The 21,796-nt window shown below is 45.8% G+C and overlaps 11 protein-coding genes across 11 annotated transcripts; 5 read left to right on the top strand and 6 right to left on the bottom strand.

The window, feature by feature from the left end:
* Positions 1-85: 85 nt before the first annotated feature.
* Positions 86-1,510, top strand: AOL_s00043g741 (uncharacterized protein; the record flags this gene model as incomplete). The annotated part of the gene is made up of 2 exons (XM_011121227.1): positions 86-338; positions 459-1,510. The coding sequence occupies 2 exons, from the start codon at positions 86-88 to the stop codon at positions 1,508-1,510; spliced, it is 1,305 nt and encodes a 434-aa protein (XP_011119529.1).
* Positions 1,511-1,688: 178 nt separating this feature from the next.
* AOL_s00043g742 (uncharacterized protein) lies at positions 1,689-3,188 on the bottom strand (the record flags this gene model as incomplete). Its single annotated transcript, XM_011121228.1, has 2 exons — positions 1,689-2,820; positions 2,962-3,188. 2 exons carry the CDS (start codon positions 3,186-3,188, stop codon positions 1,689-1,691), a joined length of 1,359 nt encoding a protein of 452 aa, XP_011119530.1.
* A 564-nt stretch (positions 3,189-3,752) lies between these two features.
* Positions 3,753-4,697, bottom strand: AOL_s00043g743 (uncharacterized protein; the record flags this gene model as incomplete). The annotated part of the gene is made up of 1 exon (XM_011121229.1): positions 3,753-4,697. The coding sequence occupies one exon, from the start codon at positions 4,695-4,697 to the stop codon at positions 3,753-3,755; it is 945 nt and encodes a 314-aa protein (XP_011119531.1).
* Positions 4,698-5,736: 1,039 nt separating this feature from the next.
* On the top strand, positions 5,737-7,158 carry AOL_s00043g744 (uncharacterized protein; the record flags this gene model as incomplete). Its single annotated transcript, XM_011121230.1, has 1 exon — positions 5,737-7,158. The coding sequence occupies one exon, from the start codon at positions 5,737-5,739 to the stop codon at positions 7,156-7,158; it is 1,422 nt and encodes a 473-aa protein (XP_011119532.1).
* Positions 7,159-8,846: 1,688 nt separating this feature from the next.
* AOL_s00043g745 (uncharacterized protein) lies at positions 8,847-10,541 on the bottom strand (the record flags this gene model as incomplete). Its single annotated transcript, XM_011121231.1, has 2 exons — positions 8,847-10,056; positions 10,111-10,541. The coding sequence occupies 2 exons, from the start codon at positions 10,539-10,541 to the stop codon at positions 8,847-8,849; spliced, it is 1,641 nt and encodes a 546-aa protein (XP_011119533.1).
* Positions 10,542-10,961: 420 nt separating this feature from the next.
* Positions 10,962-12,484, bottom strand: AOL_s00043g746 (uncharacterized protein; the record flags this gene model as incomplete). The annotated part of the gene is made up of 2 exons (XM_011121232.1): positions 10,962-12,239; positions 12,341-12,484. The coding sequence occupies 2 exons, from the start codon at positions 12,482-12,484 to the stop codon at positions 10,962-10,964; spliced, it is 1,422 nt and encodes a 473-aa protein (XP_011119534.1).
* Positions 12,485-13,203: 719 nt separating this feature from the next.
* On the top strand, positions 13,204-15,401 carry AOL_s00043g747 (uncharacterized protein; the record flags this gene model as incomplete). The annotated part of the gene is made up of 4 exons (XM_011121233.1): positions 13,204-13,474; positions 13,581-13,903; positions 13,965-14,829; positions 14,905-15,401. The coding sequence occupies 4 exons, from the start codon at positions 13,204-13,206 to the stop codon at positions 15,399-15,401; spliced, it is 1,956 nt and encodes a 651-aa protein (XP_011119535.1).
* A 271-nt stretch (positions 15,402-15,672) lies between these two features.
* Positions 15,673-18,023, bottom strand: AOL_s00043g748 (uncharacterized protein; the record flags this gene model as incomplete). Its single annotated transcript, XM_011121234.1, has 4 exons — positions 15,673-16,749; positions 16,818-17,403; positions 17,512-17,600; positions 17,700-18,023. The coding sequence occupies 4 exons, from the start codon at positions 18,021-18,023 to the stop codon at positions 15,673-15,675; spliced, it is 2,076 nt and encodes a 691-aa protein (XP_011119536.1).
* A 258-nt stretch (positions 18,024-18,281) lies between these two features.
* On the top strand, positions 18,282-18,821 carry AOL_s00043g749 (uncharacterized protein; the record flags this gene model as incomplete). Its single annotated transcript, XM_011121235.1, has 1 exon — positions 18,282-18,821. The coding sequence occupies one exon, from the start codon at positions 18,282-18,284 to the stop codon at positions 18,819-18,821; it is 540 nt and encodes a 179-aa protein (XP_011119537.1).
* Positions 18,822-19,079: 258 nt separating this feature from the next.
* On the bottom strand, positions 19,080-20,556 carry AOL_s00043g750 (uncharacterized protein; the record flags this gene model as incomplete). The annotated part of the gene is made up of 2 exons (XM_011121236.1): positions 19,080-20,128; positions 20,244-20,556. The coding sequence occupies 2 exons, from the start codon at positions 20,554-20,556 to the stop codon at positions 19,080-19,082; spliced, it is 1,362 nt and encodes a 453-aa protein (XP_011119538.1).
* A 349-nt stretch (positions 20,557-20,905) lies between these two features.
* On the top strand, positions 20,906-21,756 carry AOL_s00043g751 (uncharacterized protein; the record flags this gene model as incomplete). Its single annotated transcript, XM_011121237.1, has 3 exons — positions 20,906-21,076; positions 21,206-21,334; positions 21,400-21,756. 3 exons carry the CDS (start codon positions 20,906-20,908, stop codon positions 21,754-21,756), a joined length of 657 nt encoding a protein of 218 aa, XP_011119539.1.
* Positions 21,757-21,796: the final 40 nt, after the last annotated feature.

Raw genomic sequence — 21,796 nt, forward strand, 5'->3', positions numbered from 1 at the left:
AAAAAAAAAAAAAAGTGACATCAGAAAAAAAAACCTCTTCGCGAAAACCCTCACATCCACTAATCTAGACATCAGACGAAACAAGATGGAGGACTTCAAATCCCACTCAATACCCTTCCAATCTCCAGTCTTCACTTTAGCGACACACCCTTCCGAGCCACTATTTACAGCGGGACTCCTGTCAGGTCACGTATACACTTACACATGGCCCAAAGAAGTCCCATCGGACGATGAAGCCGAAGCTGAAGATGGTCTCCCCGGTGGCTACAAAGTCGCATGGAAAACTCGACGTCACAAGGGTAGCTGTCGCAGTGCAGCTTACAGTAATGATGGCCAAGGTATTCCCTTCTTTTTTTCTTTCTTCTTGATTCAATTGCAGCTTTCTGACGCGCCTTGTCGTCAGGAACTTGGTCGTTGAAAAAGAAGTGACGATATGTTAACATCAAGATTCAATATAGTTCTATACACAGTCGGCACCGACTCGTTAATAAAATGTGCTTCCACCAGCACAGGACAAGTCATCTCGAAGGCCCTCGTCCCTTCCTCGGACTCGTCGGACTCTCCGACTCACATTCACCCATTAAACCCCCATCATCTCCTACTTGGCACTGATTCCGGCACGATCCACCTGTATGACACTCGAACCTCCCTCCCTTCAAAGCCAGCTACAACATGGTCGTCCATTCACGATGATTACATCTCCTCCATTTCATCACTCCCACCAACCTCCGAGAGCACCTCAAACCTACCCAAACAATTCGTCGCAACTGGTGACTCAACATTATCCTACCTGGACGTTCGAAAGGGTCTCATCCAAAAATCTGATGGTCAAGAAAACGAAACATTAACATCATGTGTCGTTTCTGGTGTTGGGAAAGGTGGAAGGTCTACTCGTGCATATGTTGGTATGGGTGATGGTATCATCCATGCCTTCGAACGTGGGGTTTGGGGTGATATGTGTGAGAGGATTAAGATTGGAGGGAAGGGGGATGATGTAGATTGCGTGGAGGAGTATGTACAAGAAGGTGATATGGAAGTTACAAAGGGAAGGTGTATTGTCGCTGGATGTGGAGATGGGACGGTGAAGGTTGTAAGGTTGGGTGGGAATAAAGTGGTTAGGGTGTTTGAGCACGCGGTTGGGGAGGATGCAGAGGAGGATGGGGTCACAGCGATAAAATTTGACTGTGATGGAGCCATGATGACAGCCGGTGGAAGTGTGGTGAAGATTTGGTATCAAGACTTTAGAGTCGCGAAGGAGGATGAAGATGATACAGATGATAAAGATGATAAGGAAGAGAAGAAACAGGACGACAGTGACGATGACTCGGATAGCGATTCTGATGACTCTGACAAACCTGCAGCAAAGTCGAAAGGCAGGAAATTGCAATCCGATTCCGATGATAGCGACGAACCTAGTGGCTCGAAGAGTAGCCAGCGTCGAAAGAAGAAGCGAAAGAACAAACATCAGGGGGTTGGCCCTAAGAAGTCACTGTTTAGTGGACTCGACTAAATCAGCTCCAATACCACCTGCACGATATCATGACCTAGCGGCCTCAAGACCAGGTGCAGGAAATGACAGAGAGGATATAATATGTACGATAAAAAGCGATATGCATGCATACTTGTGTAAATTAGTGGGTGTCAAAGGCTAATCAAAGGGATATTTCGATCAATCTTTGCTCTCCTCCTTACCCTCCATAGCCCTCCCACTCTTCCTCGTATACTCCTGGGAACCGCCTCCAGACACCCCTCAACTTAGCATCCCACCTCTCCCCATCCCTCCAAACCCTACAAATCCCCTCTCCAAAGTTTTCATACGGTATCTCCCCAAAATCAAAGTGGTGTTTAAACGGTATCTTCTGATACCCCCTCACAAACTCGACATATTCCAATTCCCTCAACCCCCCAATCTGAACATTCTCCGAACCCCCATCCTCCACCACCCCAGAGACCAACTCACAAACCTCTCTTCTCAAAGCTGCCACTTCAACAGCCGGTCCCAAGTACCTCTTCTTCTTCTCCTCGCTCAGCTCACCTCTAAAAGCAGTTCTCCACGGTACTCTCGCCCTCTTTAACTTCGAAAACCCAGATAAAAATCTATAACCATGTGGTAATACCACAAACACCACAGTCTCCAACCTAAATTCCTCCACATTGGGCATTCGAATAGCAATTCGTCCCAGATCCTTCCAACTACAACCCTCAGTTATGATATGTAAATACTTTATCGTGGGGTATATGGGTTGAGCACCAGGCCAGAGATCTAAATCCTTTGTTCGAAATGTTAAATTGGTTAAAGTATTGTTATTAATCCAATGCGGGTATAATATCGGCGGGTTTAAACATGGCGACTTATCGTGATTCACTAGACCTCGAGCCTGATATCTGGTATAACATCTTGAGAAGTTCGGTCTGAGGACGTAGTATATCGATAACTCTTTCAGGGAAGGAGGGAAAGGCACCGTTTTGTCAAATTTGATCAGCTCGATTTGCTGCCCCCCGGTAGCAAAATATATGATATCGGGGTTTATTGGGAGAGTGAATAGATCTAGTTGGGGTTCAGGGAACATGCGGGTATTAGGGTGTACACCGACTCCCTTTATTGATAATCTCTGAAGGGGTTTAAACCATGGATAGCTCGATATCGCCCTTAGGATTGCAATGGGGAATATCCAGTAGTATGATTCATTTGATAGGTAGGAGATATGCACGCCTTTGATGTTTGGGAAGATACTGAGGTTGAAGCAGATGTAGCTTGGGATGTCGAAGATTCTTAGGTTTTCGGGGTCGTATGCAATTGGACTCGAGAAGAAGATGTCACTGTGCATGCAAATAGATTATATTAATCATATCACGGTCAGCCTTTTGAACCCAGATTGGCCTTTAATACAATATGATATAATATAATATTCACGATTACAATAAAAGAAGAGAAGAGAGTAAAGAAGGATGTTTACATACCGAACACCACCTGCCAAGTACCCAAGACTCCCATTCCTCCCAAACCCTTCGATAGCCTCCTCCGTAAGTCTAACCCGTCGGAATAACAATTGAACAGCCGTTTGTCGGAAGAATTTGGAACATGATGAGATATCAGAGAGTCCTTCTCGGTCGAGATAAGTGTAAATTGAGTGCCATATTTCGACAGGAATATGGGACACCAGTGGCTTCAGCTTGACATTTGACATAATTAGATTTTGATATCAATGGATACCTTATATTGATATCGATCGATTGATATGATCTAGCTTCAGCGGGCTACAAATATGTCTGGGGCAAGTTCTCTAGCTAGCTTGCATCTATTGAAATTACAACACCGCAACATGACGGATCCTTGCTTGGCCTTGAATATAATTGGACAATTGATTGATCATGATCTGTAGCCAATATGCTTCTAGCTTCTAAACGAATGAATAATATGAGGATTCGTTCTAGAGCATACAGATGGGGCTTAATTCTAAGTTATAGATTGGAGTGCGATTTATAATTTATCTTGTGAAGCTCACTTGAACCTCCCAGTTTGTAATTTAATTAGTCAACTTTAACATAAATCGTAAAATAACTATTAAATCGAGTGTAACAAGGCTTCTAGGGCGGTTATGCTACGCTCTGAGCTGCGGCTTGCCTGGCTATAGCTAACGTGCGCTGTGCCAAATTGACTGACCAAGTATATAATATATACGTATATCATAGCGAAACTCTGAAGTCCGAGGCTATAATAAAATATATGAGACATGAGATAGACGTCTAGACTACCTCGCCCCCTGTCGATAATTATACCCAGCCACTAAAGCCGCAACATGGAATCCCGTCCCCGCCACGGCGAAAGTATGGAACAACTGATGCGAATGTCCCCAAACATCGAACTTCCCAGGCCAAAACCTCTCCGGCATTCTTCCTACAAATAAAGAAACTCCAACTAACAAGCTTATTCCTTCCGCAAGATACCACTGAGCTCCAATTTCTGTGCATGCTCTATCCCACCCCAATGTTCCTATCGCTTGGAAGATCGGTAACATGGCCGAGATAGCGAGGATACTAAAAGTTCCACCGCGAAGGGCACGCATTTTTGTGCCACCGCCACCGGTATCGAAGAGAGTTATTGCCGCTATCAATGCAGATCCGGCGTTTATACCCCAGTATATTCTTTGAACTTTGGGATTGGAGTACATAGCGTAATAATTCGCAGACGCACCGCCACCCAGTGCTAAAATACAGATCCCAAAAATATCCATCCGGCCCCAGAAGTGGTGGATATGATATGAATGGCTGCGGAGTGTATGAAACGTCGTGCTTAATGCAAAACACAACGTCGCAGCAGTAATAGATATTCCAAAAGCGAAGGTATCGCCTGCAGTCCAAGTCAACAACGACGTCGACTTTGCAGTATTATAAAGCGCAATCCCGGTGGCGAAAAACCCGATGGACCCGATAAGATGGGTGTAGATATTCATTGTTTCCATGTGTAGGCATCGCCAGAGTCGGAAGGATTTGATGTATGAATATGTAGGCATCGGATGCCCGGTTACTATGAAATCGTTATCGCGCAGCCATGTCGGTATCGTGTCTTTGGTCCCGATGAGGGGCCAGTATGAATTTTCGCCTACCAGTTTGTGGGTGCTGGTTGGTGAGGCTGGCTCGCTGCTTGTGGCAGCCGGTGATGCTGGCACGACGGTTATGGTTGCGTCTTTCACCATGTTTGGATCGGTTGAGGGAGGTTGGGATTCGAGAGCTGGTGTGCTACACCTTGGGATGTCGGTAGGCATTATACAACAATGGGCATCTTAGACGCCTTTTAAAGGATGAGATGCATCGATGCATCTTGATCTTGGCCAGTCTATTGTCATGAATTCATGCGCTTGCCAATTGTACCTGGAAGCGCCGGGTTTTTACTGGTTGGCGGCAGTTACAAGGATGGTTAATTAAGACGGCGACTGGTGTGCATACGACAGGATCCAATTTCAATATCGATATAATCTACATCATGAATGACAGAGAACAAAGATTTAGCCCTGGTGAATTCCTATACAAATTTATATAAGCGATTACGTTCTATAGCAAGTTTGACTAAAGAAATCCTTTTCAAGAAAAAGTAAGAAAATATTCGAATTCTCTATACTAAATACAAACAGGCCGTGTACAGATACGAATCGTTCCCATGATCATGATCGATATCACATTTGCGAGCTTCAACTTGCAACATCCCCGCCCGTTTCGCCGTGTTGTGCCACATTCCCGCATATCAAAGAGTGTCATTCGATATTCTAATATTAACGTCCACCATGCATTTACAATATGCATAGAACAGAGCCGTTTAAATTTCTGCTTCGAAAGGATAGGCTGAGCACGGGACAAATTCTGCTGCCTTCTCAAGAGTCTCTATACATAGAAACGGGAGGGCTTCACCAATTATATTCATTCACTTGCATGATAAGATTGATACCGATAGAGTATTAGGAGCGGGGAATACAGGGCTCGAATCCAAAATGGATCTATGGAGTTCTCTTCAGGGATGCCCCCCTCCACCTTGTCAGCTGGAATATGGTTAGACTTCCCGTAAGGCTCAGGCCTATAGCCAGCTAGTCATAAATATAATAGACTAGACCCGGCTTTTAGGACCCTAAGGTATGGATTCGGTCAAGGCATTTTTTCAATATCATTCTCCTCCATAGACATTTCTTCTATAGCATAGGGATTTGATCCCACAAGGCAGATTCTGTAGCCATAGTAGTAACCATGAACGAAACAGCACTACCCTTGAACGGTACATCTCAGAATGCCACAACTGCAACCGTGCTAGTCCACGGTTGGGTTTCAGGCCCAGATGTTAGAGGCTCCTGGGATATAATCTGGTCTTCGTTTATGGCGATATTCCTGTGCACTTGGACAGCAATCTGCCTTAACATCCCCCATCCGAAAGACAGAACATTACACATCCTCCTACGGAAAACGAAATGGATGTTCTGGGCCGTCATAGCACCGGAAATCGTACTTTCCATAGCCATGGGCCAATATGCGTCTGCCAGGCGGTCAGTAAGGCGATTTAAGAAACTAGAGTGCGAAGGATGGACTATACGACACGGCTTCTTTGCGGACATGGGTGGATTCTTACTACAACCGAAAGATAGTACTCCATTCTTGGTTAATAGCCGACAAATGGCGTATTTGGTTGAGCGAGAGTATATCCAATGCCCTACTATTACCGAGGAGGAGATATGGGATAGGTCGAAGGCAGACTCTCTCAGCAAACTAATCACAGCAGCCCAAGCAACCTGGCTCCTCTTTCAACTGGGAGGAAGGGCAGTGCTGAAGCTTCCTACCACAACCCTGGAACTATCCGCCGGTGCAATTGTTCTATGCTCATTCGGAACATTTATCTGCTGGCTACATAAGCCGAGCGACGCTAAGAGCGGTGTAACCGTTACTACAAGATTTACGACCGCACAGATCCTACTCGATGCGGGACCCATAGCGGCCCAACCGTATGTCCACACGCCGCTGGACTTCGTTTCTCGAGAGTCACCAACATGTGGATTCAACATGATGGGATTTTTTAATTTACGATGCGATGATCCAGAAAGACCATTACGACGGTTTCCGAACGATAGATTCCCAGATATCGCTACCTTCGAGAAGATTGCCCTATTCCTTATTACAACGGCGTATGCTTCATTTCATCTCATCGGATGGAATTTCACTTTCCCTAGTCGGGTCGAGACGCAACTATGGCGGTGGTCAAGTGTGGTCGTGACCGGTGCGACAGTATTTTTCTGGGTATTCGAAACCATCGCCGCTCGACAGAGGTTCGGGAGATGGGATAAGTACTTGATATGGCTACGATTGAAGAAGAAGCCAGCCGATGAAACGACGCCGACGGCCACTAGTCAAGATGGTGAAACGGGTAGTGATGTAGAACGTGCGCCTAAGACTGGAGGCGTGGTACGGCAGGACACCATATTACGAATGGACGCTTTCGAAGAGGAGATGAAGAAGGCAAAGCCCATAGTGTTCTGGGAAGTGGCGATATTATTTCCTTTCATTTTGTTATATGTGGTAGCAAGAGCTTATCTAATTGTCGAAGTTTTTGTGAGTTTGAGGGAGCTGCCGGCGGGTGTTTATAAAACCTTCGAGGTTGCAGAGATTATACCCCATTGGTGAAATATAGTGCTCTTTTATTCGGATACACTTTTAAGTCACCACTTTCTTACGTCTACGACCAACAGTTATTGTATTCTAGCCTTAGTATACATGATGAGGGTTGTTCATAATATAATCAACCTCATGGCTCTGCAGCTGTTTCTCAGCATGTACTTGAGGCACATATGCATATGTCTCGATGCATGAAGTAATATAGTATATTACTAGATCGATCACAAACTTTGGAGATACAGCTATTACTAGCTTATTAACATATACTAGCTACAGTAAAAATTTAACGACCACTATAGTACTAGTAATTGTAATTGCTGGCGGGTTCTACTATCTTACGGACTGGTTTCTTTGCGTTGCACTTGTGGGTTTTTTAATAGCGATATCGACGCGCGCGATCTCGAATTTTAATATATTAACATTGATATTTCTGGCAATGACTTATGTAAAATTACATGTAGATTAAGAAGTTATCCAGAATATACAGTCTTTGGTCAAGCTGATAAATTTAAATCGTAGCTCGACGAGTGAATACTTAATTAAAGCTTAAGAAGCCATACATTGAATTGGTACCAGCTTTAACGTTTTAAGTATTTTAACCTAGTTGTTGATGATCATCATAGCCTTTAGCTTATACCTCCTTTATATTAATTTAATTTATACACCTTATTATAGCTATTGAAATTGATCATTGCACTGATTTATAATCGCGAGTTTGTATTAAGATATAAATCATATGTACTATAGGAGACTGTGTCAAGTCATTTAGTCTGTACTCAGATATAATAGAAGATGCCTTACGACCTCGAGCTAGAAATCCGACAGTGTGAAGAAGACTTGATCCACAAAGGCGCCAGCGCGATACCAGTCTTCTGCATAACTTCACTGACCACAGAGGCACCGATATTATTATACATCATAAACCCTAAACGATCCTTCATATCTATACACACCCGAGAGCCACGCGTATACCGACAGGACATCAAATCCCTGATCCTCGCCACGCACACCAATAACTCCTCAAAACCTCCAAACTCTACCTACGGCTTCCTCGACACCATTAACAGTACCCCCCACCGTCCTTTCCTCAATAATCCACGCCACCCGCCATCCATCACCACCATTAACGTCTCCATTCCAAGCATCTTGGACTCCTAGCGACTTTCAAAACTTATTCAGCCTCTATATTTGCAAAAACCCCAACGAAATCGGTCCCGGACAAGGTCATTTCACAAATTTCGCTTTTTTAGTCCTCTCATCTTTCACAATTTCTCCCCTTCATATTCCGTTATTCTCTGCTCTGCGCCCCTGATTTTTATGAACTTGAGGATTCACCACCGGTGTTAAAACAAGAGAGATGACGTTCGAAGATGCTGTTGTGAGTTTCGATAGTTATGAGTTTTGCGTCGAGTGTATATCCGAATACGACCTGGATAGAGTAATGAACCAACAGCCTCCCGTAGTCCTTGCGAATGCTAGGTTACTCCTAGAGGCATTCGAAGTAAAATCGCTAACGCTGATGAAATGCGCAAAAATTGGTTTAAGGCGACTCGACAGTGGGAAGAGGATTTGAGAAGGGGTGGAAAAGAGGATGATTGTAGAATGAGGGTCCAGGGGGTGACATATCGAGATGGCTGGTTGAAAAAAAGAGGGGGGAAAGGGATTGTTGATAGAGCAATTAGAAAAAGACTTCAAAATTATGTCCTTGTCTCGCCCTCATGGACGTGATAACCTCTTGCTACTCCTTTCCTTCCTTCTTCAACTACAGCACCTTCATCCCCCCTCCACACTTCATTCCCATCTTGATCGTACTCCACCTCTGCAAAATCGCTACCAAGTCCCTTCCACCCCCTCTTCTGTTGTAAATACTCTGCCGCAGGTGAAATCTGGTTATTAATCATAACCGACAGACTCTTATCCTTCTGTGTCGTCGTAAGAGCCGTGCTGCTACTACTATCCCCATTCGAACCAGAAGGAGCTTCAATAAGGCTCGTCCTAACAACCTTCATAGGCTTCGCAGTGGATATATATCGCCCAGTTCTGAAATCAAACACCGGCTCTTCGCTTTCATCATCGCTTCCTCCTTCTCCTCCATCTCCACTCTCCCCATCCTCCTTTTCAGCTTGTAAAGCCTGATAATCCTCTATTTTCGTCTTAAAGGCCTCCCAATCCCCCCTCCACCCATCGACACCAACCCCTTCCCCACCATCCAAAGCAACAGTAGCTTCCCAGGGTGTAACCACAACCCTCCACATCTCCCGCCTCTCATCGACAACAGCGGACTCCCAGCATCCTATCACGATCCACACCTCCACCTCCGCAAAATTCGCAAGTTTTGCGGCGTTTAACTTCCCGACGGTAACGAGATAACTCTTTTTATAATGTTTCGCCAGAAGGGTTTGTAGGGACTTTATCGTTGAGAGGTAATTATTCGATGATAATGTATTAATCAGGATCCCAAAGATACCGGCTGCACGGATGTGGGATAATAAGGCATATCGACGGAGTAAGAGTCGGTTAGAGGCGCTCGAGGAGATGATATTTGTCTTTGGGTCGAAGATTTGTAAGGATGTGGAGGATGTTAATGTGGATAACGTAAGGATTAGGGATGTGAGTGGTTGGTCTATATGTAGGATATGGTAGGTGGATATGAGGTCTGTGGAAGGACATGTTCGGTTTGGAATTGGAGATGACGGATTGTGGATTACTGAACTGGCGAAGATGGATGTATAACCCTCGGACGTGAGGGTTTCGTATATCGTTGGAATGTGGGAGGAGTATGGAAGTGACGATGTTAATACCACCGGCGTGGATTTATCGGGGAAGGTGGAGATGAAGGAAGATATCAAGGCTTGGAGGTCTAAAGGTAAGGTTGTGAAGATGTGGAGGACCGGTAGACGGTTGGTTCTGTATCATCTACATTAGTACTGAGGATTATAATCTCTGAGATGGAAGGCATACGGTGAAAGACACGCCCGTCCGTAGTGTACGATACAATCGGCTTCGGCATGCTCAGCAGAGACTTCATCGACACAGCAGGATCCATATGAAGTATCAGCCAATATATAAATCTTCTTCTCCTCCTTTGTATCGTTATCCTCGACTTTTAAGCCATCGATCCCATCTTCAACCGAATCCGCCTTTCTACCCTTCTTGAGTCCATCTTGAAGTGTCTTTTCGACTTCTGTACTATCCCGAAGCAGGTCGTCCGGGAATTGTAATGTTATCCGAGAGTAATTGTTGGATAGGATCCAATCTACAGTTCTATCTGTCTCATAGATCGTGCGGATTTCGGAGGGTGAGAAGGTGCTGGTTTCTACCTGGACAGCGGCAGGTTCGTACTCTGGGTTTGTAGAAAGAACTGGCGCAGCGGTTAACTCTGGCTGTGTCATTTTTCAAATCGGCCTAGCTCAACGGTATTAAAATTCGTCGCTGTTATTTTTGCCGATGCCAATACCAGTGTCGATGTCGCTGATAGTTGGTGGTTTGGTGCTTGATAATTAATAGTTGAAGTTTTCAAAGTCTGGGTTTTGGCGGGGCAGTTTGTTTGGCGGGGCAAAGAGCATGGGTTTGCTAAGTAAATTCTCCGACTGGCCGACCTCGACCAGCCCATTTTAGACATCTGTTTTGATATTAATATTAACTTCAAACCGTGAAGGGAAGATAGAAGAGAAGATATCTATGATACAAGTCGCTATGCATGCACGATAGTAAATATAATAAATGTAGAAGATAACACCTCCAAAAGACCGTGTGAAACTCCCAGAACCCAATGCACCACAATCATCAATCATATATATAACACCCGTTCTTTACTTCCTCTTAATCAACGGCGTCGCATCCGCCTTTCGATCCGCTCTAGGAGTCGGTGCCCATCTATATCTCAAATCCGTCTTGTCCTTCCCTCCTGTGCCACCGAATACACTGTCGCTCCTACCCGTTCCAATCTTTCCCAGTAATCCCTTGGCAGCGGGCGTCATATTCCCAAGGGTCCTTAACCTTCTTGCTGTGCCCACTGGTGTCCCTGCCACGCTTCCTCCCGGCGTTCCTGGCATCATCATTTTCGCAGAAGCCCGTTTCGATTTGGCCACTTTGTCCACCATCCTGTGTAATGTCCTCTCCCTTTTCGGTTGCTCGTTAATCTTGAACGGCGACGGCGAGGCCTCAACGCTGGGAAGTAGATCATCGACCGTTCCCCATGTCATCGGCGGCAATCCTAATTCGGATGGCGAGGGGGATGGAGCATCGTCAACAAAAGAGTACCCATTCACCCTTGGCGTCTCACTACCACCAGCTACTGAAGAATCCGATGCTGAATATCGTGGCCTCCCCGAAATAGCGGCTTGTATCGCAGATACCGAGGGCGAAGGTGGTACGGCATGAGCCTCCTTAGGTGGCGGCATCCTTGTATTCGCATGAGATATACCCTTCGGTGCCGCTCTGGATTCCGTATTCGTAGCAGGGTTAAGGTCAGGATCCAACATTGCATCGTCCAAATTTGCGGGTGTAAACATGAATCCGTTCCTCGGATTAACTTTCCAAGTCTCTGGCATTGCTGGTTTATCCTGATATTCCAATAACTTTGTTTTGTCAACACCTTCCCTTTCTTCTTTCTCCTTTAATAGTTTTTGTCGTTCCCTTTCAGCGATCACGGAAGGTTTCGAGATTTGATTCCCCCGCCAGAGCCAACCGTACTCATCCCGTCGCTTTTGGTTCTGGTCGTCGAGGAGGTCGTTGAAACTGGCATTATCCTCGGATGTATACTTCGATTGGAAATTATCGAGCGATAGTTTATCTTCATAGGTTTTCTGCATTGGGTTTGAACTTGAGGCACTTGTGATACTCATGTCATCGCGTGTGCTCATCGGTGTATCGAATCCACGCGCCGAAGGTGTCGCATCGACTGCCATTGATCGTAAAGATGGAGTACTATGTCGGTGCTTTACCCTCGATCCCGTCATAACCTCCGAGAGCTTCCGTCCAGCAGAGGCGATCCATTCTTTATCGTTTGACGCGAGAGCGTCGAGGTATTCTTCTTGATGTTTTGCTTCTGTAAGGCCAGGGAAGAAGTCGCGGGCGATGATGTCAGACTAGCAAGTAAGAAAGCATCGTTGTTTTAGTAAACTATATATCGGGAGTATTTTGAGCATAGTATCATAGGGTGGGAGAGGTAGGCAGGAGGTATACGTACTATTGCTGTCGTGTAGCTGTCTTCGTCGAGGACCTTTGGAGGGCGTTTGATACGCTTTGCAGGAGGTGGCGGCATGAGCTGTGTATCGGTCGACCGACGGATGAGCGCCTGGCTCTGTGTAGTAGATGAAGAGTAGTCGGCCATCGTGGAGAGCTTCCTTCGTGATGTCGTTCAAGTTGAATGAGGTTAGTAGTAGCGATGATGGTGATTCGATGGAGAAAGGTGAAGAGGAAGAAGAAAGAGGGAAGAGTACCAGGAATTCGAATGGGATGAAATGAGTCGCACAAGTCAAAGCTTCGCCTCGAAGCCTTCACCCAACACAACTTCTTCTCTTCCCAAACACCAACATTGAAAAAACAAGACATCGTTCCCGGGACGTTAAGGAAGATGGTTGTATATCGTATCGGCAATTGGTTAGTTTTCCATCCAATCTAATTTACTTTTGCATATGAATATTCATTCACTAACTTCTGTCTATCCAGATCAAATATCAAAAAAGTTTAACTGTTCAACGGCTGATATCCCACTATCGATATCGACGAGAGTGAGGTCCGTACTAGATACGACACTTGGACTTGCTCTCGTCACCCCGTCCCATCACGATGAGGCTCGCAAGGAACCTCCTGACCCGGAATGCATTCCACAGTACGAACTCATTATCAACTGCTGCCAGTCCTGCAATGCACAAATGTTGACAATAAAATCCTACACGGATAGTCCATCCATACACCGAGAGGGGCCCCGGTACCGTCTCAAGAATACAAGACATAGGCCGCCGGGTAGTGCACAACATATGGGACGACTGTCCCGGCGTTCCCTACAACAATAACTACCTAATCCGAGTCCTGGAGAATATAACCTCTATGGACCACTCGGACTATCCGGCAGTAACCGAACGACATGATTTTGACACAAATGAATCGAGGAGTTATAGTTATCGAAAGCTTGGGACAGATGTTTATGGGACTAGGAGGAATTGGTTGAAGATTCCAGAGATTGAAACGAAGTTTAGGGGATTTGATATCGAAAGGGGGTTTAGCGTCGGTTTGATGGCAGATCGAAGCTATGAGTTTGTAGGTGGGCTTTCTTTCGGTTTTATTCCTTCCAGTGGCGGTGGTGGTGGTAGATTGGGAAGTGAGGATGTCGTATGGTAGATTTCAAGATATTGTCCCACATGGCTCCCTCACGCCCATTCAAATGCATCTTATACCTCAAAGACGTTACTAACAATCATGGATAGTCAACCTTCTCACATTATTCTCCATGGGCATCCGCCCCGTCCTGATCTCTAATACCTCCAAACCAGCTGAAATCTCAAATCTTATGGAAACCGCAAAGACAGAGTTCCTCATCCCCCCTTCCAAATTCTTCAAACATCAGCAATGGATTCAAAACTTCATCAAAGACCATCCAGAATACAAACTCTTCGCAAACGATGAATTGGAATCATGGAAGGATTTAAGACCCTTAGGTGAAAATCAACTATCACAAGAATACTTGCTAGAAATTCCCAAAACAAAGCAAGGAACAATCTTATTCACGTCCGGCACAACCGGGAACCCCGTATGCCATCCACTTTCTCATCATCTTCCACTCCCCCATATCTAATCTTCAAAATATATAGAAAGCAGTCTTCACCGATGCCTCCTCCATCTCCCAACAATGTACCTCCCTCCGCAATCTCTGGGAATACACCGAAGAAGACCGTCTCCTCCACGTCCTCCCAACCCACCACATCCACGGTCTCTCAAACTGCCTTCTTACCCCCCTAACCGCCGGCAGCGCAATAGAATTCATCTCCCAACCCTTCAACGCCCACAAAGTCCTCCACCGAATCTCCCAACCCCCATCAGTAGACTTTCCACCAATAACAATGTTCCACGGCGTTCCAACAATGTATTCAGCCTTCATCTCAGCCTACGAGTCCTACGACTCCTTCCAAAAGGAAAAAGTAGCAAAGGGTTTAAAGGGACTTAGAGTAGCCGTCTGTGGATCAGCTGCATTACCTGTCCCCATCGCTAAAAAATGGGAAGAAATAACGGGGACTCTACCATTAGAGCGATATGGCATGACAGAAACCGGAATGGTATTCTCGAACTCCCTTGATCCATCACTCCGAAAACTCGGTTCAGTGGGTTATCCGATGCCAGGTGTTCACGCACATCTAGTCGACCCTAATGATCGATTAATAATGGTCTCCAACGTCCCCGGGAAATTGGTCGTTCGTTGGCACAGCGAAAGTCAATTATTTCATAAATATTGGAACGATATAAAGGCTACTAATAGAGCCAGGGTAAAACCTGAACAGGTCGCCCCACAAGCGATACAAAAAATTGAAGATGGGAAGGTAGTCATGAAGACTATGAAGTTGAAAAGGGGGGATAAACCGGTTAGACAGAAGGTTAAGGATCATTGGTTTAGAACGGGGGATATGGCGATTAGAGGGGATGATGGGGAGTATTATATGTTGGGGAGGGAGAGTGTGGATAGTATGTTCTCCTCTTCTACGATCACACTCTTCAACTGGAATGATATTGGCTAACTATAAAAATCAAAAAAATCAGTCCTAAAAGTAGCAGGCCACCTAACCTCCGCCCTCGAAATCGAGCGAGAAATCCTAACTCTCCCCGAAATCTCAGAAGTCGCAGTCGTCGGTGTCAAATCCCAAAAATTTGGTGATATCCCCCATGCCATAATAGCTCTAAAACCCGAATATGCAACAAAATTAAACTCCACTGCGGGCAAAGAAGCGGAAGGGAAAGAGTATAAAAGGGAATTCATAAACAGTCTAAGAAAAAGAATGAGAGAAAAATTAAGTGAAGAGAAGTTACCAAGACGATGGATTATTACGGATGCTATACCTAGAAATGCCATGGGGAAAGTTAATAAGAAACTGTTATTGGCTGATGAGAGGTTTTTTCCAAAGGGTAATAACGTTGAAGGAACTGCGGGATTGGATGGGGCTTCTAGCTCAGATATCGTGGAGGAGGTTAATGAAGCGGTTGAGCCTGAGGAGGGACAGCGTGATCATGAGGATACTGAGCCAGAGGCAAAACAGTAGAACACCGGTCTTACTCCATGCATGAGGAAACAATTGTACATAACTCCTAAGTTTATTCAAGTAAACAGTCTATATTATTACGCTTCCTATTAACTTTTACGCCCTTCATGTATATATATAATCCCGAGGCGTTCTGAAGAACTCTCAATTCATTCCCTACATACTCAAATAGGTATCGCTTTCGTGCTTCACAGGTACTCAAAAACTCGTATAAAAAAGAAGAGGAGGAGGGAAAGGGAAAGGAAAGGAAAGGAAAGGAAAGGGAAAAGAACTACCACATAAACCTCTGCACCCCCGGTGTCCCCGCCCACCTAAACTCCCTCTCCAAGAATATCTTAGTAGTAATAGCATGCACCCCCAAAAACGCTACTGTCTCCATCCAAACCCTCAAATCAACTCCTCCAATTCTATTCCTCCTCCACCACCCGCCTTCCTCTTCTTTCCCACCTCCAACTCCAATATGTACTCTCCACATAACCCACGGTACCACAAAGTACCTAAACTCCACGAGCGGTGCGAACACCAACGTCCCCGCCGTGGCAGCAAGGAACGCCAATAGGAAAGTTATAGTATGCGTAGTATAAACCACTGCCGAACTTTGCGGATTGATAGATTTGATGGATGGTGGGAGAGCTGGTGGTTTCACCCCTATTTGACGATACACGAAGAAACTGGAGAGGAGGTAGAGTGGGATCCCCAGGTATTTGGCGTCTCGGTGAGAGAGAATCGTCCGTCGCCAGATGTAGAAGACGTAGTGCCTATTGTCTGCTAGCATGAAGGGGTGGGTATATGTGAATTGGTGAACCGCACCCGCGATTAATAAACTTGCCGTTATGGTGCTGATAGCTTTCAATGGAGATCCGAGTAGGGATTTTACAGTGGTTATGATGAGATTGATAGGGTTTGTGAGGAATACGAAGGGAGTGCTGAGAAGGGTAAAGAGGGAGAAGTAGAAGAGTTGGACAGGGTGGAAGGTGCTAACATGGTTCGTTTTATCCCCAAGGGCGATGGAACCATTCCAGTAGACGAAGAATCCGAACAGACTGACAACATAGATGTATGGCTCAATGGCGATAAGAACGGGGGATAGGTTGCTATACCCAGAGATCGCAATTGAGAGGAGTGATTTGAAGTAGTCGGAGACATCAGAGTGAATAATCGAAGGGTCATACATCCCACCATAGCCTGCACGACCTAGAATTGCAGAGAGAGTTAATGGGTGGTGATTTAGTAGAGACGATGGAGCTGGTGGATGAAGACGTTTGAGGATTCGGATCGCAGAAAGTAGAACGAGAAATATCGTCCAGAGGATATTAGTTTGACGGAAGAAGAGGGAGACCAGCGACCACTGTTATACCACAGTCAGTAATAATTCCAAGTTATTATTATATTTGATACAAAAGACACAGAACTTACGCCAGCACTCGCCCATGGTGAATATAATAGATAACTACGATATGCCAAAAGCACAAACACAGTCGACCAAATATCCGTATAAAACAGACTATTGAAGAAATATAATAGGGGGAACAAAGCCACATTCATAGCTGTCTGTGCCGCCGAAGCTTCATAGTTCAGCCTCTCCTCGATAACATCGACTTTAGGCATAGGTTCTTTCGGTCCAACTCCAGGAGGAAGTTCGGTCTTTCTCTTCGCTTTCTCGACTTCCTTGGGGTCTGCCAATGACCCACCTGGTCCGGGACCTGCGACTACCACTACGGGAATGGGTGGCGGGATGACCTGGTGGTACGGAGACTGGACGTATAGATAAATCTCATAGACCAGCCACGGGACAAAGATAGAGCCACCGATGACATTTAGGAAGCGAAGAGAGACGGTAGAGCAGTGTTCGAGCGATGCATGTGTGAAGCTACTGGTGGCACCGGGTTTTGTCTCCCATCCCGTCGGGGTGGTTGAGAAGGTCGGGATGTTTTGGAGGATGAAACGGTATATTGGGAGAATTGTCTGAACGAAGCCGACATAAACATACGACAGCAGATATCTATCGATTATATCAAAATGAAGTTAGAGATATATATTCACTTTAAGAATAAAAATAAAAATAAAAATAAAAATAAAAAAGAATTGAGGAGGTTAGAGAGAAACATACAGTCCCGGTGGAGTGGTGATCTTATCGTCCCAGTCCTTGAAGTGCATCAGACAGTAACGCTGTGCTTGAGGGATGTGAAAGACTTCATCCTTATCAACGACCGTCAGCCATCGCCCATATATATTTAATTTACTATCCAAGAATCAAACTATAGGAGAAGAATGGATAGAAAGAATTGGAGAACATACGAGGTACGGGTCCACGACGACAGAATTGACTTTGATTGCAGTGTATACTGATATCGACAGTAACAAAGCGACCCGGAGGTACAGCTGAAAGTCGTCTCTGAGCAAGGGATCCATCTTGACAATCGGACGGTCTTCCTGTTTATTTCCCTTTCGGTCGGTCGGTGAGGACGAAGACGAAGACGAAGGCTGTGGCATCGTCGTCATCGTCGTGTCTTCGTCGTCTTCGGTTGTCTTCTTTTTTAAGGTTATTAGAGCTGGTAAGTAGTAGCGAGCGACAATGGGAATCGCGTGTCTGAACTGAACACTGAACCGAAAGTGTGTCATTGTTACTTAATCGGCTGATAACCAGCCAGCCAAGAATTCAGTCCATCCATCGCACAACGTTGATCGCAAGGCTGAGCTGAGCCTCAGATTAATTATAATCCCGTCGGATCATATCTTCTGGACATCTGCCTATTTATTTGTCTGAACAGGATGCCGGTGGAAGGTGGATGGGTTGATAAATTGAAGAACAATGACCAGTTCATCTTCTTTTAATCATCATCATCATCATCATCATTAATATTATCATCACCACTAACAATGTCGGCTTCATCGATAGAGGCACTAAATCCCCTCCCCGTCCCCTTCCAGTTCTCCACAAATCCGCTCTGCACCAACGACTGCATCCCCATCATCCTCTCCTCTCGCTACTGTTCTTCTCTCTTTCCTGATTCCTCATCCTTCGAAAATATCACAGCCTACAACCGCTGTTTCTGCAATAACCCCTACATCCTCCCTCTAACAACCGGTCTCCAATGTTCCTTCCTCTGCGGTCACGATAACCGTGCCAAAATCATCGACTTCATCAAAGGTCCCCTCGGTTGTGGCACTTATCCTCCCTGGAATACTATTTCCTCATCGATCCCCGATCCTGAGTCCTTCGCTCCGGATTATTCACCGGCTGAAAGGTGGTGGAGAAAATGGTCGGATGGTGAGAGGTTTGGAATTATCCTTGGATGCTTCTTGGGCGCCTGGTTTGCCGGGTTCTTCATCTTTGGGGTGCTTCAGAGATCTGTCCAGATAGCTAAGAATCTTAGACAGAATTGGAAGCAGAGGAATGTTGTGTGGCTTAATCGATGAAATTTATCTCGAAGAGCCTCCTACATCCATAAATCCCATCGCCGTCATTTTCGAGGCTTCGTCATCGAATATTTATATTACACCTCTGGCAAGCTATAATAGTAATAGCAGTAGTAATAGTAATAAGACTGGGTAGATACAATACAATTGCAGATATGCAAAAAAGAAAGATCCAAATAAGAACCCGACTCCCGCTAAAATGGTACCGCAAAATGAAAATGGAATGGAATAACAGGCCGATGGCCGAGTGCTCTTCTTTCAGCGGAACATCACTCTCCGCATCGCTCCCTTCGCAAATAATGCTTTCTCACAATTAACCACCGTATCCAACAGTCCCTTCTCATCGATCTGTGTCTCCTTCTCTACTGCCTCTGCGGCTTCATCGTCGCTACTTTCCTCATCGAAGTCAATCTCCATCAGATTACCTCCATTGAACAGCCCGTTAGCCGCACCGTTCCTGGCTTGTTCTCGCTTTTCCTTCTTCTGGCGTCTCTTCTCTTCTAACTCTGCCTTGGCTTTATCCTTCTCCGCTTCGATAGATTTGATAACATTCATCCAAGTCTTCTCAAACATCTCATCTCTCTTCCGTCTTGCATTCCCTCCCTTGTAGATCTCGGATCCACTCTTCTTAGCCGACCCACCATTTGTCTCGCCTCGGTTCCTAGTCGCCGTAGAGGCTTTACTAAATTCCGCCAATAGCTTTCTAAGCGTCTCTCCACTCTGTCGTGCCTCCTCGCTAGCCAGCTCTCTCAACTTCTTCGCATCCCTGACAACCTCTAGAACCTCTTCGTGGTGTTCGTAGGTATGTTTACCAGGCCAAGCAGGCTGGTGGGGGTCGATATACGGTCTCTCGGTTTGTACAGTAATCGTGGGTTTGGTCTGTGCCACAAATTTCGGATTATTCGGGTTGGCCTGTTCGAGCTGTGCCATGTACGAAGGGCGGGGTGGAGGGGGTAGTTTGTATCGTTTCCGAGGTTTCAGTAGTTCCGGACCGAGGAGGTCGATAAGCGAGGGCTCTTCTGGTAGTGCGGGGTCCGGATTTGGTAGTTTGTATATATGGGGTTTGGGTAAAGTTTTCTTTGTGCCGTTTGTGAGAGCCGGTATTGCAGATTCCTTCTTTGTGTCTGGGTGGGGGGTGGTGGAGGAGGAGGAGGTTTGCGATCTCCTGTAGCGAGTGATTTCATCTTCGAGGTCGGCCGCGGTATAACCAGATAAACCGAGAGTTTCTTCGAAATCGGTGATTGTGGGACGCGTTCGGCGTTGTGAAGCGCAGTATGTCATGGTTTTCGTAGTGATGTCTTGCAGGACTGTTTTTTATCCAGAACATTCAATTAATTAGCCATCCCTCCTTTCAATCAATCTTTCTGTCGCCCTATTCTGGAGCAGCGATTGAAAAGGAGAAGAAGAAGGAGAAGAAATTACATTGTCCAGCCATCTGCCGTATCTGATTCAAAGCAACCTTTGTCGCTCCATCAAAATCATACGTCTTGAGTACCAACGCGATTGACTGTTCCAACAACGGATCCACAATACTGGGCGGCATGGTAGCAGCAGCATCAACTGGCATATGCTGTCTTGCTATCGGTGGTAACTTCTTCCTTCGAGAAGCAGAAAGCTGGGATTGTGATGATAACGTCCGTGTGGAATCCGCGGATCCTGCTGCTGCCGCCTCGCCGTCGGGCGATACCCTGCGTTTCTTGGATGGCGGGCCGAGGCCCATGATATCCGGTGCCATCAGTTCGCGTGTCCCAGCCAGAATTTCGAGACTTCTTATCGGTCGATTGAGTAACGGTCCGGTAGATAGTGATGACTCCCTGGACGGCACCAGCGATGGTCGGGGGTCGGTCGGATTGGACAGGGTGGTCCGAAGCGATGGGTGGTGATGGCGATGGTGGCGATGGGTTGGTGATTGTTGGTCTGTCCGAGAGCGTCTAAGGAGGAGTGACGGAATACCCGCGACAGAAACGCCAAGACTCGGCCAAATCGCCTCCGCCAACAACAGAAACCTCTTTTTTCCCTTCCCCACAACTTACTCCGGACACCTCCAAGCTACAACCCCCCTCGTAGGTACTTAGTACTCAACAATGGAAGACATCGACGATATCCTCCGCGAATTCGACTCTCAGAATGCTCCCTCGAATGCAAAAGACTACGATGACCTTCTCAAATGGTGGATCAATGAACGAGCTGCGCCTGAAATCCTACAGTGTCAGGAAGATCTGGTGGAACGTATCATGACAAGAGTTCGAAGACAGGTACTTAACACCCTCTCTCTCTCCCTACCTTGATCGGATAATATTTTTACCCTCAGAGGTACGATTTCAGCTAACTAATCCTTAGTCACTACCTTCTTAATCTACTCTTCTTTTCAAAAATCATTACAGATCGAACAAATAGAAGATCAAACAGGGAATCTAGACCCCCGCGCAAACTTTCAGTTGATTATCGTTCAAACCGAACTCGAGCGTGTGAAATTTCTGATAAGATCTTACCTAAGGACGAGGATATCGAAGGTAAAATCTCCTTGATTTCATCACAAATGCTTCTTCCATTTGTATTAACTTTAAAATTGAACTAGATCGATAAACACGCCCTCCACATCTTATCAACCCCATCAATCCGTCACCTTCTCTCCCCCTCCGAACAAACATACCTTCGAACACATCAAGCCCTATTAAACGAACTCTACCTCTCTTCATTTCTCAAAAACTTCCCGGACAATCTAAAAAGACTTGACGATTCGGCCGGTGGTCTATCGATGGTTGAGGAACCCGACTTGGAAGGCGCGGTGTTCTTAAGAGTTGTGCGAGATGTGAACGTTGCTATTGCATGGGAAAACGGAGAGACGCTAGACATGAGGGCCGGGGATGTATATGTTATCAGGTATTCGGCGGTACAGGAGGCCGTGAAGAGGGGGGATGTGGAGTTGATATAGTAAGAAAACGATTTTATGTTAGTCGGAAGGGCGTTCCGGA

The sequence above is a fragment of the Orbilia oligospora genome (genome assembly GCF_000225545.1).
Source record: "Orbilia oligospora ATCC 24927 unplaced genomic scaffold scaffold00043, whole genome shotgun sequence".
Lineage (NCBI taxonomy): Eukaryota > Fungi > Ascomycota > Orbiliomycetes > Orbiliales > Orbiliaceae > Orbilia > Orbilia oligospora.